This window comes from Amaranthus tricolor, chromosome 14, assembly GCF_026212465.1.
Source record: "Amaranthus tricolor cultivar Red isolate AtriRed21 chromosome 14, ASM2621246v1, whole genome shotgun sequence".
Taxonomy (NCBI): domain Eukaryota; kingdom Viridiplantae; phylum Streptophyta; class Magnoliopsida; order Caryophyllales; family Amaranthaceae; genus Amaranthus; species Amaranthus tricolor.
Genome location: NC_080060.1, coordinates 934,157 through 953,732, shown reverse-complemented (window position 1 = coordinate 953,732; position 19,576 = coordinate 934,157). Strand labels below are relative to the sequence as shown.

Sequence of the window (19,576 nt, the reverse complement as noted above, 5' to 3'; positions counted from 1 at the left end):
TTATTCCGTTCATGCTCAAATAGAATCATGAGCTGATTTTTTGCAAATAATTATTAAATGGAATTTTTGAAATTCTTGAGTGAAAAAAATAATAATTAAATAAACGAAGTTTTAAAAAAATTCCAAAAGTAAGCGTCCAAACTCCAAAGCTGTGCTTTGGAGCTGTTCGCAGTTACTAACTGCGAACAGATAATTAATATTTTTTATCCTTTATTTTTGGGGTAGTTGTTGTTTGTTGTAATTGCACTAGAGACATTAGAATAGTTAATTACAAGTCAATGTATCTTTAAGGCGGCATGATTCATCGCCAAAACTCCGATCATTCATAAGTTAAAGCTTAGAGGCTATGATAAAGTAATTAAACATATATATACAACAAAATATATACAAATGTGTGAAATATACAAGTCAATTAAAATATATATATATATATATATATATATATATATGTACATAGTCGATCCAAATACACAAAAGGTAATCGTTAACGCTCACGAACCCTCATCTACCTTATCCAACTGAGTTGGTCTCCTTCGCCTCCTACGATAGTAAGAGGCGTTCGCGTGACGCTCTGGCAGTGGAGGGGACTGGTACTGTGATGGCTGTGATGGCCCATTCTGCGAGGTCCCCGCAGCGTCAACGGGATATGAATAATCCATCTCCTCCAAATGGTAGTCATAAGAAGGAGAGCATGCCATGTGCGTATGGGAGGTAGTTGGTGAGTGTTGTGCAGCGACTTCCGGTATGAATTGCTGGAACTGCGAGCCGAAGAGCATGCCATGCGCAATCTCCCTCACCGGCTCCTCCTGGCTGTACCGCATAACGTCTGCCGCACCTTGTGCCTGCAATTAATATTTAGATAATGTAACATTTTATTATTTAATTGGCAACTTAATCAAATAAATGCAAATGAAGACTTACAAATTGGGTCATCGTAGGCGCAGCAGGTGCGTAATGTGCTGCTTCCAAGATGGCACGTGGTGTCATCCATCGGCGCGTGATAGAGAGGAACCACGGCATATAGTCAGGTATAGTAGGTGCGCCGACAACATCGATCGGCGCACCTTGTGCAAGCAGCTCAAGTCTATGATCCCAACGAGCGATGTAGTGCCCGTTGATCTCCATCAGGTTTGCCCCGGCTTGATTTCTTCGCGAAATTAGGTGCAGCTGGGGTTCAGTGTCACAAGGCGGTGGAATGCCCTGTACCAACCCATATTGGCGCATTACGCGCTCTGGTAGATGTACTTCGACAATGTCGAAGTATATGAGTGGCACAGAAGCCCTCCACGCCCCGGAATGAATCCCCGAGTGTTCGGGTACAGCTGCGTAGGCTTCCGCTGGGTATGGGTCCCACAAAAACTAAAATACATGTTTTGAAAAAGGTAAGTGATATGTTGATTAAATTGTACTAATGTTAATGAGTACTGAAATGTGTACTTGCGCGTCCGGCGGGCAAAATTCCACCTCGAACCGTACGCAATATTTGGGCCTGGTTGTGGTGGAGGAGCAGTATCACCACGACCAACGGTTCTGTAAGGTTGGCCGATAAGAATATGCTCCCACGCCCACAGCTAACGATCGCAAATGTAATTAGTATGTAATTAACCAAATGTTGATGAGAATAAAATGTTATTGTTATTACCTGTAATATGACTAGTGGTCCTGCAATCTCTTTGACGTTCTTATGGGCAGCACCACTTAGACATATCACCCACGTCATCAATCCAGAAAATTGCCTCTCGTTTTGCAGTCGCAATTGCCTTTAGATCATTCATTACCTTCACTTGTTGTCTTTGCTCAGCTGTTTTACCAAACAACTTCTTCAACTGAACATTATCCATAGCACGATTGAAGTTGCTAAGCAAATGGCGTAAGCAAAACCTATGATAAGCATTAGGTGGTTGCCACTCCGGCTCTTCCATGGTTGCTAAAATACCAGCGTGTCTATCAGAAATAACGCATAACCCCATCCTCTGTGTGACATGCTTACGAATACAGGACATGAAGCAGGACCATGCACTTATGTTCTCCTTCTCTACCAATGCGAAGGCCAAAGGAAAGATCCCCTTATCACCATCTTGGGCAATGTCAGTCAATAAGGTATGGCAATATTTACCATACAAGTGTGTGCCGTCAATGGCAATAAGAGGTTTACAATAATTGAAGCCTTCAATGCAAGGTTTAAAGGCCCAAAAGACACGTTGGAAGGTCCTAATATTAGGTCTCACATATACACCCATGTCATTGTCCTCCCTAAAATACCACTCAATTACTAACCCCGGGTTGGAAAGTTGCAAAGCTTTTAAAAAGCGTGGAAGGAGTGAGTAAGAACCTTCCCATGTCCCGTAAATGGATAACAAAGCTTGTTGCTTTGCACACCACGCTCTCTTATAATTCACATCCACACCAAAGCGATTTTTAACCATCTGACGTACGACAGATACCTTAATGGATGGGTCTTTAGCAACACAATTTCTAATAACATTGTTAATGACAGAAAATGTCAGGTGAATGTGTCCAGCCGACACACTGTCACTACCCAATACACAAGAACCGTGCTTACCCTTATAGGTAACAATACGCCATGAAGATAAATTAGAGTCAAACGTAGCTCTAAGTTTCCACGAACAACCCCACTTGCACTTCAAGGAAAGGACAGTTTGGTTCGAGGTCTCCGTTCTGTACTCCACATTTCTCCCAATATGATACACTCTGATAGCTTCCAACAACGATTCCTTGTTATCAAACATCATACCCTTCTCAAACTCTCCCTATTCAGTCTATGTGCTACCACAAGCCCAAGTCCTCCATGATTGGTCCTCCGCATACTCGTTTAAAGGTGGACATAGGGCATAAGGTGTAGGAGGAATTATTGTAGGAATGTTGCCTAGAGTCAAGTCATTTGCTAGCGCATCCTCATCGACATCCACATCGTCCTCAGAAGGATCGTCAATAAACTCATTACTTTCATTCTCATCATCCCAAGGTCCCATCTCAGCACTTTCTCCTAAGTTAAGCATTGAATCAATTGGAACTTGATTTGTAGGGGGTTGAGAAAAAATACAAGATGCGGAAGAAACGACGGGATTTACAGTTTCCTAAGTTAATATAGGCATAGGGGTAGGAGTTGAATTAGAAGCAACTACATTCCCTAATGGTACTTCTTCTACGTATAACTCCAAAGAAGAAATTTGGGTGGACTTTAAATGCTCCCCCATCGCATCTATAGCCTCATCATCCTCAACAGGAAAGGCAATAAATTCTCCACTCAAGGCATATTTAAAACTTATATTTACGGTACTTCTAGTAGGGTCCAATCCAATCTTAGAAGATATAAAACGTTTAAAGTGGTTCAAATCCATGTTCGAATTGCAAGCAAACAACTTAAGTCTTCCCCCAACATAACGAACTTTGCCATTATTTTCTTTAATACAACCATTCCAAAAACATACTATAGTGACGCGAAATGATGCCATTTTCTACATTAATACAAAGAAAATCAACATCAACATCAACTCATATCCATACAAGTACATTATATTCATTTGATTATAATCTTTTTTGGTCTACAAATAATTCAAATCCATAATGTAGTTAAGTTCATACATATATAATACACATAATCCAAATGAATAAATCAATTCATAAGTTCACAAATAACATTTCTAATACCAACATCAACATCAACATTTTCTAATCAACATCAAATAATACAACAACATTACTTCAAAATCCAACATAAAGCTATAAAAACAATTAGAAATTACCTTGAATGCTTATGGATGATTAAGATTAGTCTTGATTTAACAACTAAAAACCTACATTTGAAAAAATAAACAAATTTGGTTAAAACCCTAAAATCCAAATATACACCAAAAAAACACAAAAAAAATTTACCTTTGCGCAAGCTATAGTATAACACACTAATTTTGAAGTGCCAAATTCAAAGAGGATTGCACGATTTGATGAAATGAATCAATGGTTTTAGAGGGAGAAGGTGAAAATGTCGAGTGAAGTAGGTTTGAGAAATGCGATTTTGTGAAAAAACAGAAACTGATCTGATTTTGTAGATCAGGTCTGTTCGCAGTTAGTAACTGCGAACAACAATAAAAGACAAAAGAGCTGTTCGCAGTTACTAATTGCGAACAGCTAGTTTGTCTTATATGCTATTCGCAGTTAGTAACTGCGAACAGCTCCAAAGCACAGCTTTGGGGTTTGGACGCTTACTTTTGAAATTTTTTTAAAACTTCGTTTATTTAATTATTATTTTTTTTTTCACTCAACAATTTCAAAAATTCTATTAAATGATCATTTGAGAGAGTTGTTTCAAAGCTCTGCACAATTCTTCTAAAGAAATAATACTTCTTTAAATTTGCGCCATAGAATTTAAATATGTAATTTTTTTAAAACCTATGATACAAACTCAAAAAAACTACATTAAAAAACGATTGTTCACGCTTTTGAATTATTAGACCCAAGAACATCCTAACAAATACAAAAATTAAAAAATTTATGACTAATCTTGACTCGAGTCAAAGTCTCACACCTATGATTTAAATGGAGCGGTGATGAAGTTGAAAATAATGTCAAGGTCAATAGTAGGTTATAACTAATTCCATTTATCCACTTCACTTTTTACATTATTTTCAAAATAAATTTTGAATTAATATCTCACCATACAAATTTAATAAAATCTCATATAAATATATCTTATCTTTTATATACCTCTCAACAAGTAGGCAAAAGGAAGCAAAATTTGATGGATATTTTTTATATTAAGTAGGTTGAAAATAATTGATTATTGTAAGTCATCAAAAATCTGAGTACAAAAATCAGTGACCATCAATATTGACGATGCTCTTCTCTAAATTAGCAATCTTGCATTACATGCCTCAATTTAGCGCCATGTCTTAATTAAATAACAAATTATAATGGTTGATGTGGTACTAACTATAAGCTATTGTATTCGTCCACTAGAGTTAAGAGTAAGATAATCTCTTGTTTTCACTCTTCACGCAACAGTTTCAGAACCTTTAAACAAACAAATGGCAGGCTATATACGTCGATGTCTTATAAAAACAGCAAATCCAAAGAAGCTACATACTATATACTCTAATGTCTTGCGGAAACTGGAAGTCCTACCTAGCTAAGACCCTGAATAGAGTCGACAAAGCACCCAAGGCTGGTTCAACAATGAAAAAAACTCCATCTCAAATAGGCATGCTATATACTCTGACAGTAGTCTGATGCCTTACAGAAATCTCAAGTCCTTAGGAGCTACAAGACCCTAAAATGGAATCAACAAAGTATCCATGGCTGGTTCTAAACCGAACCAAATAAACAACATAATCTAGACTGAACAACTTCCATGAGCCCGATTTCAGACAAATCTTTTGTGCTGAACTTTACCTCATAAAGATGGCCTAAGGTCATCTTAACAGTGTAAAACGGTAAGGTCTTCACTCCAATCAAACCAAACTCAAAAGAACTAACAACTAACAAATAAAAAGGAAGCCGTAAGGTTTATAAATGAGCAAGAGGAAAAAAAAAATCAAATTCTAATTTTAACCGGGATAAGAATTGACCTAACTAATCACAATATAGCGTATGCATACAAGTACATAAACGGACTGTATAGATAATTAAGTGGGTAAAACTATATGAGTACCCCTTGGCCCTTTATTAGCAAAGACAAGAGCTTCTGGTTTCCCAACCCTTGACCTACAATCAGCAAAGAAAAATATGAGCTTTCACCTCATCCAAAATTTCAAGAAAAGCTGTCATTGTTAATGGTCACAACTGAAGCCAAATGGAGGTACCCATTCTGATTGACCGATGTCCGGATAAATTTGTTTATGAAAGCCTCCAGAAGCTGCACAAGCAAGCAATAAACACGCCACTCCTGATAAAGGCCAGTTGTATCCTCCCTCGAGCTCAGGGCAAAGATGGATGAGAGAAAAAAGAAAAAAGAAAACAATCAAAAGAGGTAGTAACTACCAGAGATTAAAGCAAATGTACTCAAATGCCAAACTACTTGGTCAAGTTAGTCAACACATCAAAAGTTTACAAAACTGCATAAAAGAAGAAAAAAAGGGCAGATCCATCTATACATACAAATACCCAAGCACCTTATCTGACACACATTTGTGTGAATTTTCACTTGTCACAAACCAACATCAAATGATAAGATGAAGGACAGTCATAAATCATCATATGTTGTGAAAAGTCTCACTCGTCAAAATAAGAAGATTGAAGAGATGGGAACTAAAATTAAGAGTTACAAAATTAAGCAAAACATCAGCACAGCATATTGAAGCAAAAGAGGGGTACACCAGCAGCATCTAATAGATATTCCGATCTCAAGATGGACCAATTTACTACGAGGGCCAGTACAAGTAGGACTCTGGTTATCAGAGAATAGAATACCTGCCTGGTTGTGTACCACCCGGAAGAGATATGGCTTGAGCAGTAATATCCTCCAAAACACGCTTCAGTTCTGCTTTAGCTCTCTTCACTGAATTTTCTGAAGTTCCCTCAATGTACAGATAAAGTTTACGTTCACCAGGACCTGGATTCTTTCCAGAAGGGTAATACTGTCCCCTAGTTGTAATTGCTGCTCCAGTCCATTCCGAGATTGGACCCAAAGTCTCTTTGTGGGTAACTTTCCAACGAGCATTCTGTGGGAAGTCATTGATCTCAAGCTCAGCCTCATAATGTTCAGGCAATGCATTTTGCTGGAGCTTCAGTAAATTTTGTTGCAGCTTCATTGCCGCTGCAAGAGCAGCTTGCCTTGCCGGATTTTCAGCTGAATTCATAGACAAAAGTGCGCTTGGCCCTTGGGTATCTGGTAATACTTGCCCAACAAGAACAGGGGTCGATAAAGTAACATCTGTCTTCTTCCGGACTTCATCATCATCATCATCTGAGTCTGACTTACCATACTCAAAACCATACTCCTTGGCCTGTGCTTTCTTTGCAGCTTTCCGTGCTTCATCCTCCTGTTCATCAAACTTGAACCCACTTCCACCAAAACCAGTTCCATGGGTTTGCTCGAGTCCTTGTTTAACCTTTGCCATGAACCCATCAGCAAGTGCCTTCAGGTCCTGTGGCACAGGTTGCTCTGACAGTTCCAAAGCTTTGAGAAGATCAGGAGCATATCTTGCCTCTTCTTCCGAGATAAAGGTAATAGCATGTCCCTTGCGGCCAGCACGACCTGTCCGCCCAACACGATGAACATAGTCTTCGTAATGATTAGGGACATCAAAATTAACTACTAGCTCAAGATCTTTTACATCTAGACCCCTAGCAGCAATACTGGTAGCAATCAACAAGTTGCATACGTTACTCTTAAAATCGGCTAGGGTAGACTCACGATCCCCCTGATCCTTACCCCCATGAAGAGAAAGGCACGGATAACCACTCTTGAGTAAATCCCGGAATAAGGCATCACACTTTTCTTGTGAATGGACAAAGATCAGAATTTTTCCCTTTTCATACCACTCCCCAAGTATTTCCAATAATCTAAGGAACCTTTCACTTTCAGGTCTCACTTCAACCATCTGAGTTATGTCCCGGTTGACGACACTCCTCCCACCAACTTGGATTTCCACCGGTTTATTCAAGACTTTCTTTGCCAAAACCTCCACCTGACGAGGAAAGGTGGCAGAGAACAGCACAGTTTGTCTATCTGGTCTTATATTCTGGACTATTCTTGTTATTTGGGGTTCAAAACCCATATCAAACATCCTGTCAGCTTCATCCATGACCAAAAAAGTGACTCTTCTAAGATTAGTAATTTTTCCACTGCTTGTGCAAAGTATATCTATCATTCTACCAGGGGTGCAAACAACAATCTCTGCTCCCTTCTTCAGATCACCTATTTGTTGTGCAACGCCAGAGCCACCATATACTGGAACACAGGTCAAATTCACAACTTTAGCAAACTTCTTAATGTCATTGTGGATTTGCTGGACCAGTTCTCTAGTAGGAGCCATTATAAGACCTATTGGACCATCTCCTGACACTAAAGGTGGCTGGTCCTTTATGTGCCTCAACATAGGCAATACAAATGCCAAGGTCTTTCCTGAGCCAGTTTTTGCAATACCGATGCAATCTCGACCACTCATAATTACAGGTAAAGCCTGGGTTTGGATTGGCATTGGCTTCTCAAAGTTCAGCTTTCTGATTACTTCTAATATTTTTGTAGATAACCCAGTTTGGTGCCAGGTTAGGATTGGTTTTGGCACATCTTTTCCATGAACCTTAAGCTCCAGCTCCTTTCTGTAAACAGTAACTTCCTCAAGAGTCATCCTCTCAATCTCCTTGACTTCCCTATAGAAGTTCTTTCTGAAGTCAATATAATCAATCTTTGAATGATCAACTATAGCTAATTTCTCCGCTTTAGTCTTCTTCACTCTTTTCATAAACTCGTCATCATCTTCATCCTCTAACTTATCACCGTCTTCTTCTTGATCCCCATAATCAGAGTCTGAATCTTCATCTGGAATTATCCGTCCAATAGAATTCTTTGTTATTTTCTTAGACGAATGACCGTTGCTTTGTTCAAACTTTTTATCCTTGCCATTTGAGTCAGCATTCTCTGCAACAAGCATGACACTATTTAGCTTCTCGACTTCAGGTAAGACCATTGAGTTCATAAAAGCATCCAGAGGATCAATTTCATCCTCTTCTGCATCAGCAGCCGCAACCCCACTGGGCAAAGCATTCCCATTCTTAGAATCAACATCCATGGTGTCTCCAGCTTCAGCAGACGGCTTAGAAACTCCATCCACATCCATTTCTGCATCTGATTTTCCTTCTGAACCAGCTTCTTCATCATCAGATTCACCTTCCAGCGTCCAATTCTTACCTGCCTTAGGTTCTTCAACATTAGCCTCCCCCAGCTGCTGTCTTTCCTCTTCTTCCTTTTTCCTTTTCAGTTCTTGCCATTCCTGAACTCTCCTCCTTCGCTTTTCCATCTCATCATCCAGTCTTCTCTGTTCCTCCTCCATGTCTTGTTCCTTTGTGTCCATTTTCTCTAGGTCTTTATCAGGCTCATCATCACACTTTTTCTTCTGGCTGTCAACACTGTCTTCCCTATGCCTGTGCACCCTGCTCCTTTCTCGATCTCTTGATTTACTCCGTTCACGGTCTTTCTCCCTGTAGTCATTATCTCTTCTCCTCCGTTTCCTGTCTCTGTCTTTCCTCTCTTCGCCACTGTCATCACTTTCAGCTTCACGGCGCTTCCTCTCCTTTTCTCGTTCTTCCCTCGCTCTTTCACGTTCACGCTCTCTCCTCTCACGCTCTCTTTCTCTTTCCCTTTCTCTTTCCCTCTCTCTCTCTCTCCGTTCTCTCTCCCTCTCCCTTTCTCTTGCTCGTTCTCTCTCCCTCTCCCTCTCCCGCTCACTCTCCCTTTCCTCTCGCTCTCTAACCTTTGCCTTCTCCCTTTCTTTCTCCCTCTCTCTATCTTCTTTGTCCCCATCCTTGTCATCTCGATCTCTTTTCCGCTCCTTGTCCCTCTCCCGATGTTTATCCTTGTGCTTTTCTCTATCCTTATCCCTATGCTTATCATCAAAACTCCTTTCTCTCTCTGAACGCTTACTATCCCTATCCCTTTCTTTCTCCCTGTCTCTCCTCCTCTCCTTTTCCCCATGTCTATCTCTTTCCTTCTCATGCTCACGTCCACGACTACGTTTCGACAACTCCTTTGCCTCAGATTCTTCCTTCCGTGACTTCAATTTTACATCCTCTGACTCCCCCATAGATTCTCCCAAGTAATTCAAAACAAAGTATTTGTAATTTCACCCAAAAATTAAAGCCTTATATGCTCCACAACGTCTCCAATAAAACTTGACTCAGCAACCACACCTAACACCAGCAACACGTCACATTAGTATAGAGGTAAAAAATGAAATGCACTAAATCTAAACAAATATCACACTTCACATGCCATTTAACATAATAATCTGAGTATAACCAAAAATCCTAAATGCCATAATTGCAAGAAGTACAACTGTTCCTAAAACCTAAGAAAACAACAAAGATTGCAATAACACTTATAGTAATTCAAGAATTCTTATCATATTAAAACCCTAATTTCAATATAATTCGTTGCACACCAACGAACAAGGAAATTCAAAACCCTAACTCAATAAATAATCAATTCGCGGTACATTCAATACAATAGCAACAAAAACAACCCCGAAATCACGTCATAATCGAATCGAATTTAAATTTTTCAACATAGACTTGTTGTGGAGCTAAAAACATATACCTAATCAAACAAATCAAGATTTGAAATATAAAAATAATACTGTTATAAAGGGAGGATAAACTGACCTCGGAGGAAAGCGAAGAAATCGCGAAGGACGTGAGAAGAATATAGTCACTCGGGAAAAGTTCGAAATTTTGCGTTAATCCTGCAGGAGCGAAGATTAGAGAAGATTTCCTTGGGGAAAAACTAAATGACCCCGTGGAACAGGGAGGATTATTAAACATAAATAAACCCCAATCACCGATCTTTCTTTTAGACCGGCAAGAACCCGATTTTGGAATAGGATTACCCGGATAAGAGACGAACCGATTTTGGAGTAGGATTAGTGGATTACCCGGGTGGGAGTGGGAGAGTGGAGACTTCTCCAAGTGAAACCACACTAAATTTGCACATAGTTTCATAATAAAATCGTCTTTTTTTTTCGGTTGAAGGAAATAGTAAAATCGTCTTATATAATAATTTGTGAACTTAAAAAATGTGAAGAAGAAAGTAAAGTATGAATAATTAAATAGAATAATTATCTAAAATAATTTCACATGTCCATCTACTGCGAATAGTCTATACTATTGATTATTTCTAAATAATTTAAATTTTGTATATTATTTGCTGACAACACCTAACCGACTATTATAACTATCTACCGTCAAAGAAGAGTAAGGTAAGACCAACAAAGAAATAACCGGTTAAAATGTGAAAAGAGGCGTTGTCAGAAAATAATATGCAAAGTTTGGATTATTTAGAAATAATCAATAGTAAGAATTATTCATAGCAAATAGAAAATAAATGAGATTATTCAGGATAATTTTTCCTAATTAAATTAAGATCCATTTACGATGCTAACCCATTAAATACAATCGGTATAGATTTTCAAAATTTTTAGAATCCTAAAGGAATTTTGGTCGAAGTTTAGTTTTAAAGTTGAATATAATTCAACTTTTAAATGTGGATGTAAACATGGGCATCGTGTGAAGTAACGGTTTACATGAACAATGTGTAGTGTCGTACTCATGTTCACCAAACAATAGTATGTGAAACGACATGAACATTCGTGTCGTGTTGTGTTGTATTGCGGGCCAAAGCAATATGTTTTTTAATCTTTTCTCAAATTTGGTTGTAAAACGGTGGGCTTAGTGTGTCGTGTAGTATTGATATTCTACGACGGCAATTTGAAAAAAAAATTAATGAAGCAAACTGTGGCCAGTGGTGGATCGTATATTTGCACCTTAAGTGGGTCATTTTTATGTCTAGGCGAAATTTAGTTAAATTTAAAATGACTTTATATAAAAATATATTAAAATTAAAATTTTAAAAAATCAATTTTTAAGATTTAAAATCAATACCTAGAACAATTTCAATATTTGAATCATATTGGGTTTTACAAAACTTTATGTATTTTCAATCGTTAATCAATCGTCAAAAAATTAAATAATACTTTTTTTATTCTGAAATATTTGCTACATTTTAATTATGAGCATTATTCATCGTTTAAAAGCTTATTTTATACATATTTGGCTAATGTGTGAATAAAATATAATTAAATAGAATATTGTTTAAATCGTCTAATCACATACTTTCATAGTATTAACTCTTTATAATTTTAATTCAACATATAAATAAACAAAATAACACATTGTATCGTGTATAAACATTATTTTGAAATGAATTAAAGCACATTTAAAGAAAATGAATTGAAGCACATTTTTAGTACCAAACGAAACCTTATAATATTAGCTCTTGATTCCCATTTCCCAGCTGCAATAATATTATTCCTCAAAACCCTAGAGAAGTTTTACATTAAATCCCCCAAAATTTACAGAGAAAAATTAAATATGGAGATTAAGCTGTTGTTTTCAGCTGATAATCCTCCATTATCAATCCTCGCTGCTGCTAAAATCTCTGGAATTTCTTACTCCGTGGACTCGTCTCTTCCTTCTGCCTCTGTTCCTCATTTTCTCTTCCCAAATGGGTAAATTTTTTCATCTTCGATTTCCTTGTTCATTTGATATGAATTACCTAATTTATCCGTAAATGTAATGTAACTAACAATTAGATCTTCATTAGCCGTGCAATTTTAAGTTTCGTAAATATCATTCAAATTGTTCAATTGCAATAGTAAGAGAACATTGCTAGTTGTTTGGTGTATAAAGTTATTAGGTCCAGGAAATGATACTGATTAATGTGTAATTTGTACTTCTATAAAATATATAACGTGAACTATTTGTCTTTGTCTCCAATATTTTTTTGATGTAGTCATTATTATTAATTACTCCTGTACTTAATTGAAAAAATATTGCAGAAAAACTTAAAATTTATCTTTGTTTGTTTGTTAAGTAATTATATCTTAATTAATGATGATTAAGCTTTGATAATGTTATTGCGATAAATGCCGATTCTAGTTGTCTGGTATATAAGATTATATTCAAGTAAATGATACTAAAGTTATTTGAACTTACATATATGATTTATAATGTGAAATATTTGTCAACAATATTATCACTCCGGTACTTAAAAAGAAAATTTTCTGCATAATTATACTCAAATTTTTTCTTTTTCATTAGTTTTTGACCCTATCCTCCCTCCATTTAGTGGTGCTATGTGGGGTTGAGAACATAGGGGATGAACGAATGTTGAAGAAACACTTAAAAGTAGGAGAACATGGAAGAAGAGATTTAACAAAAGAGGAGGGAGAGTGGAGATGTAAAGAACCATAGGAAATGGATCGAAATGGAAAGTTTAAAAATGGAGGGAACATAAAGTGGCATTTAATTTAAGTGAAGATTGTGGCCTGTTTGGGTGTTGTAGTGGAGTAAATAGGCCTTGATGAGGCTCAAAATTGAGTTGGTTAGCCGCTTTGAAGTTGAGAAGTTTGATTAGGCTTACTGGTGTTTTGAAGTTGTTGTGACACTCAAAAGTGGGAACAATAAGTGATGGGCGATGTGTGGCACGGCTAGTGCCGACCTTCAGCTTTGGATTTGCATATAAATTTGTTCTCTTGTAGAGTTTCAATCAGGTAAAATAGTAGATAAAGAGCCCCTCATATACATTTTGAATACATGGATGCTGTTTTAATTATAAGAACATGTGCAGATTTGTTTACAACAAAGAGGTTTTGTTCGCATAATTTGGGCGTTCTTTCTCCATGCGCCCTTGTATGTCGCACTTTTAGTCACCCCTTAAAACTGGCCTCCTTTCAAGATAACTTATTTAGTTCATTATGTTAATATCGTACAGGTTACAACAATACAGCTAAATTACACTTTTATCATTCACAATTTTTTTTTGTTCATGAGCTACATAAGTACTCTTCTATAACTGTTTTTTAATTGTAATAGGGTGAAGCTGCATGGAGTTTTTGTTCTTCTAAGATACATTGGTAGAGTTGCAAGTAATTTGAATCTATATGGGAAAGATCCTTATCAGGCTGGACAGGTCTTCTTTTTGCATTTGTCCTTGACATGTTTTGGTCGGAACTGTTTTGGGTGCTTTAGCCTATTTATCTAATCTTTGTTTCTGATGTTTTTATTTCTTTTTATTTGCAGATTGATGAGTGGTTGGATTATCTACCCATTCTTGACAGAGGATCTGAGTTTGAAACTGGTTGCAGCTATCTGGATACCTATTTATTGACAAACTCCTTTTTGGTTGGCTATGATGTGTCGATTGCAGACATCTTATTGTGGGCTTCCCTTGCCGGTAAAGTTATTGATCTCTGAAGAAATGTTAGCATTTGTGTGTAAATAGGGTTGAATGTGATTTATCTGGATGGTTACTCAAATTGTTGTGCTCCATTTCGCGCAAGGACAATGATTTGTAGCTTTTTGGTTTGGGACTGTAGTAGAATAACTAATTGAATCATGTGAACTTCTCGTTTATGTGGAGTTGTATGGAGTTAGATGGTGTTTGCTATTAGAGGTTGATTGGAAACAAAATCTTTATTACTACAAGGATAAAATTAGACCCTTCATTTTGTGTCTAGGTGGAGCCTAGGTGAGGGAGATGTAATGACATTGGGGTAATGAGATTTTAATTATTCATGTTTCATAAAATTTAGAATAAGATGTTGGTTAAAGCGCTCATAGTCAAGAGTTATTAGTTGGACGCAGTTGATATGTTTATTGATATGCGGTTTCCGATATGTGAACGTGCCTTTTTCTGAATAATCTTAAATTGGTTAAACCCCTCTTGTAGTGTCTGCTTCACACTCAAGGTATGCTGGGAGGAAATCATTTTCTTAGAGAGGTTTATTTCTCGTTTCTTTTGCTTGGTCATTGTTACGTTACCTATAACACGATGTGATTCGCCATTTGAATTTGTTAATCATCTGAAGCCAAAATAGGCCAAACATTAACTGACACCGATTTCTATTTATTATTTTCAATTCGTACTTCGTAACTAGTAATTTGTTATTCACAATTTCATGGGTCTTCACATGTCACAGTTGTTTTTGGTTTTTGGTCATCTCAATACACATTTCTTCCAAAAGGTGGTAAGCGTTTCCCTTTTGTTAGGAAGGGGTGCCACATTTTCCTTTTCTACCAGTTGTTGCACGCCCATAATTACCTTGCTTAGTGATTTGCTCTTGAAGTGAAGAGTTCTTTAGTTCTTGGACACAAGGAAATAATTAACATAACCTGTAACATAAGCAACTAAGTAAGGGATGTCTTAGTTTTGTAAAGCGTGAGGCACACTAGTCACTAAGGCGCAAGGGATTGCGCCTTGCCTCTTTGTGGTTTTAAGAAAGAAGCGCTGGCTGAAACATGCAAATCTTCTAATTTTGTGTTTGGGCACTACCTCTTGGACTGCGCTTCACTTAGAATGTAAAAAGCGATTTTCTAGCGTCTGTGCGCCCTGCTCCAAGCTGCACCCAAGGCACACTTTTTTAAAATAAACGGCACACACTCTTGTTTATGTTTGGTTGAGGGTTTATTGAGAATCAAATATTGTGTATCCTTTTTTGAAATCCTGCATCATTTCTCTGATACATCAGCCTATGTTTTTGAGTTTGTGCTGCATCTATGGTGTAGGATGAAAGTTACAAGAATGTCTCTCATAGAAGTGCTTAAGTATATCTTTGCTGCTATTTAGTAACAGAGAGCCATCTAAAGATTTTTTAGTTTTTCCACTGTAAGTGTAGATATTTGCTATGCACTATTATCTTTCCCTTTTGTAAGCAGAATTCTCTAGTGCTTTAGTAGGAAGTAGGAACAAGGTTTTAATTCTGTGGCAATCAGAATATCTGTTGAATCTTGGGCTCTGTTTGTCTAGGAGCTGTAGTGTCATTTTGCATTTGTCAAAAAACACAAGTATTTTAGTATGTTGGGTTTTGCAATTTGATTTTTTTTTGCTTTGTATACTTTGAAGATTTCCTGTTTGAATTTGGTCAAAAATACAAATCATGTCTATTCTCTCGTTAGGTATTGGCCTGAGGTGGGAGAGCTTGAGAAAATCCAACAAGAAATATCAAAACTTGGTGCGTTGGTACAACTCTCTAATCTCTGAATTCAGCGTTTTGAGTGAAGTAGTGCAAACATATATTGGAAAGAAAAGCTCAGGGAAGCCAGTCAGTGGGAAATCAAAAGGTCAAGAGTCTCAGAATGTAACCAAGACCACTGGTGGTGACATCAATGAAAAGGTGAAAGCACCTAGTCGATCTGAAATAGATCTTCCTGATGCTGAAGTGGGGAAAGTTTGTGTTAGGTTTGCTCCAGAGCCTAGTGGGTATCTTCACATTGGGCATTCAAAGGCAGCATTGCTGAATAAATATTTTGCTGAAAGGTATAAAGGTCGATTGATTGTGCGCTTTGATGACACAAATCCAGCTAAAGAGAGCAATGAGTTTGTTGAGAACCTTCTCAAGGATATTGAGACTTTGGGTATTGTGTATGATACTGTGACATATACTTCTGATTATTTCCCTCAGTTGATGGAAATGGCTGAGAATTTGATTCGTCAGGGTAAAGCCTATGTTGATGATACACCTCGTGAGCAAATGCAGAAAGAGAGAATGGATGGGATTGAATCAAAATGTAGAAGTAATAGCGTCAATACAAATCTTGAGTTGTGGAAAGAAATGATTGCAGGTTCTGAGAGGGGTTTAATGTGCTGCGTTAGAGGCAAGCTTGATATGCAGGATCCAAACAAATCATTGCGCGACCCAGTTTACTACAGATGCAATCCAATGCCTCATCATCGGATAGGGTCCAAGTACAAGGTGTACCCAACATATGACTTTGCCTGCCCATTTGTAGATTCCATCGAAGGCATATCTCATGCTCTTAGGTCCAGTGAATACCATGATCGTAATGCTCAATATCACAGGATTCAACAGGATATGGGACTAAGAAAAGTTCACATATATGAGTTTAGTCGACTGAACATGGTCTACACTCTTCTTAGCAAGCGCAAGCTTCTCTGGTTTGTTCAGAATGGAAAGGTGGATGGGTGGGATGACCCTCGGTTCCCCACTGTGCAAGGAATTGTCCGTAGAGGGCTGAAGATTGAGGCTTTAATCCAGTTCATACTCGAACAGGTGTGATGATACCACATTTTTTATTGCTTTTTCAACTAGAGTAAAATGTGTTTAATGTGTTTTGTAGCTTAATATATGTTAATCTGTGCTACTTTTTCTCTATGTAATTTAATTGATGTTTAGTTTATCTTTACTACAGGGGGCCTCCAAAAATCTCAATCTCATGGAATGGGATAAGTTGTGGACCATAAACAAAAAGATCATTGACCCTGTGTGTCCTAGACACACCGCAGTAGTTGAGGAGCGTCGCGTTTTGGTGACTCTGATTGATGGCCCTGAGCAACCATTTTGTCGCATAATACCCCGTCATAAGAAGTATGAACCTGCTGGAGAGAAGTGCACAACATACACCAAGAACATATGGATTGATAATGCTGATGCCGAGGTCATCTCTGCCAATGAAGAAGTAACTCTGATGGACTGGGGAAATGCTATTATTAAAGAGATTAAGAAGGACGAGGCAGGAAATGTAACTCAGTTAACTGGTGTTCTGAATCTTGAGGGATCCGTAAAAACCACTAAGTTGAAACTAACCTGGCTTCCCGAGACAGATGAATTAGTTAAACTTCAACTCTTGGAGTTTGATTACTTGATTTCAAAGAAAAAGGTACTTGTTTAATGAATCTTTCTGAAATTTAACCTTGTATTATCAGGAAGCATAGAACTGTTCCTTTAACCAATCTTCCTGCTCTAACTTGAGTCAGGTGGAAGAGGATGAGGATTTTCTCGATGTTCTAAACCCTGTCACAAAGAAGGAGACTTTAGCGGTTGGAGACGCAAACATGCGGAATCTGAAACACGGAGAAATCATACAGCTAGAGAGGAAGGGGTACTTCAGATGCGATGTTCCCTTTGTGAGACGCTCCAAGCCTATTGTTCTCTTTGCTATCCCAGACGGGAGGCAACAAAGCGTCTTGAGGTAGTACTTGAGATTTAGCTGTTTGAAACATTATAGTGTAAATCAATCCATCATAAATTATGGAAGTTTGTAAAATCCTTTAAATAACCCGAATCCGTAATGCAGGTAACTTGTTGAAGTTCCAATAAGCAGCTCTTTCAATTTCATGGCGTGAAGACGACAACTGGACGCGAAGGAGGCTAACTTGAGTGAGTTATCATTTCCTTTGATCGAAGGATGAGACTAAATCTATTGTTCTTGTTAACTTTATCCTGTGTCCTGTAAGTCGAGTCCAAAATTTGTTCTTTTGTACCAGACGCATTGTGTTGGGTTTTTGTTTTCTTTCCAAGAATTTTTCCAAAAACACTGGCATGTAGCTTAATTTTTTTTTTGGATATCCTTATTTACATTATTAGTTTTGCGTCGCTGATGAACACATTGAAGATGTAACGTTAGAGCTACAAAAATTTACGGGATTCTGCAATTTTCTGTTTCGATTATCGAATTTCAATCGAACTCCGCTCCACCATTGTAAGTTTGTAACCCTTCAGTTCATTTGTTGTTGTAGCTGGTTTAAGCTGCTACTTTTTCGTCTGGAATCAGGAGCAACTGTTTAGCTATTCCAAACTACCGCTACACTTTACGACATAAAGCGAAACATCAACAAAAGAACTAGTGATGCATTGGCAGATCTTTATTACGGCCAATTGAGGCTGTGCCTCCCTGAAATATAGTTTTTGTGCATATGTGCATTACTCGAGTGCATTGCTCGATTGGGTTAGGCTCAGGATTGATCAACAGAGTCGAGCATGGCCAATTTACCAAACCAATAAAAGCTTATATTATTCAAAGCAAATACCCCTAAGTCAGTATTATTCCTAGTTAATTAAAAATTACTATTATTATAGGTAATTAGTGAAAATTTATAGTATTTATGGTGATTTTCCCTAGATGATGTTTTACAAACATTTATCTCGAAAAAATTAAATAACAAATATTAAATGCTTTTAACTCAAACTCATTTTATCCAAAATTAAATTTGATTAATTAATTAATTATTTTTTTATTTGGAGTAGGTTATAGGATTTCTTATGATAAAGAGGAGAGGAATAATCCAAGAATTATTGGTAAATATGCATTATAGAATTAGTCCTTCTGTTCCTTTAAATGCCCCCAATTAACTCAAAAAGAATTTTTTGTTTATATTGTGTTATTGCAAAGAAACAAATGAAATGAGTAATTTGGATGAACTCATTAGGTCATACCCCTCCGCTATCTCAAAAAAGCCCTACAATTTGAAGTAGACAATTCAGCTACATATAAAAAAATTTATTTTGTTCTTGTATTATTAAATTTGTTTTATAGATAATTGGTGAATAAATTAAGAAAAGTGAGTAAAAGGGTTATTTTCATAAAAAAAATAGCAAAAACGTATGAATGAAAATAAAAAAAATAAGTTAATTGTATAGATATAATTTAAAATTAAAAGATTATGACAACAAAAAATTAAATAAATTAAAATTAATCTAATAGGACAAATTAAATAAAAAAAATTTTAAGAAATTTACGTGGGAGTACCTTCATTTTAAGAATAGTAAATCAAAACTGTCTTTTAAATAAAAAGGTTTTGTACCTTTTTTTTTCAAAATAAAAACCTAACCCTAATAATGTTGATTCCCACTAAAAGCATAAAATCCATATTATTACTACAAAAAGTACCTCAATGATCGTACATTTTTTGTTAATTACAAGAAAATTACCAGATTATTTGGTGGTTGTACTTATGTACAAGTATATGACCTTATCATCTACTCCATTGCATATCAAGTTATCCAAACATCAATCATTATCTATATTACCTTTTTATCTTCATTTT

At 36.9% G+C, this 19,576-nt stretch overlaps 3 protein-coding genes across 4 annotated transcripts; 1 reads left to right on the top strand and 2 right to left on the bottom strand.

The window, feature by feature from the left end:
- Nucleotides 1–7: 7 nt before the first annotated feature.
- Nucleotides 8–5,400, bottom strand: LOC130800216 (serine/threonine-protein phosphatase 7 long form homolog). Of its 2 annotated transcripts, XM_057663655.1 has the most exons (4): nucleotides 3,768–5,400; nucleotides 1,643–3,479; nucleotides 922–1,359; nucleotides 8–842 (listed from the first exon to the last, which is right to left on the bottom strand). In XM_057663655.1, the coding sequence occupies exons 2-4, from the start codon at nucleotides 1,718–1,720 to the stop codon at nucleotides 492–494; spliced, it is 867 nt and encodes a 288-aa protein (XP_057519638.1). In that variant the 5' UTR covers nucleotides 1,721–3,479; nucleotides 3,768–5,400; the 3' UTR covers nucleotides 8–491. The 2 variants fall into 2 exon arrangements, with proteins under 2 accessions (XP_057519638.1, XP_057519639.1); XM_057663656.1 differs by lacking the exons at nucleotides 8–842; nucleotides 922–1,359 and adding an exon at nucleotides 1,372–1,571.
- A 603-nt stretch (nucleotides 5,401–6,003) lies between these two features.
- LOC130800215 (DEAD-box ATP-dependent RNA helicase 42) lies at nucleotides 6,004–10,640 on the bottom strand. The gene is made up of 2 exons (XM_057663654.1): nucleotides 10,339–10,640; nucleotides 6,004–9,867 (listed from the first exon to the last, which is right to left on the bottom strand). Exon 2 carries the CDS (start codon nucleotides 9,759–9,761, stop codon nucleotides 6,411–6,413), a length of 3,351 nt encoding a protein of 1,116 aa, XP_057519637.1. The 5' UTR covers nucleotides 9,762–9,867; nucleotides 10,339–10,640; the 3' UTR covers nucleotides 6,004–6,410.
- A 1,333-nt stretch (nucleotides 10,641–11,973) lies between these two features.
- LOC130800214 (glutamate--tRNA ligase, cytoplasmic-like) lies at nucleotides 11,974–18,229 on the top strand. Its single transcript, XM_057663652.1, has 7 exons — nucleotides 11,974–12,239; nucleotides 13,606–13,702; nucleotides 13,813–13,966; nucleotides 15,688–16,802; nucleotides 16,942–17,409; nucleotides 17,507–17,721; nucleotides 17,827–18,229. Exons 1-7 carry the CDS (start codon nucleotides 12,103–12,105, stop codon nucleotides 17,828–17,830), a joined length of 2,190 nt encoding a protein of 729 aa, XP_057519635.1. The 5' UTR covers nucleotides 11,974–12,102; the 3' UTR covers nucleotides 17,831–18,229.
- Nucleotides 18,230–19,576: the final 1,347 nt, after the last annotated feature.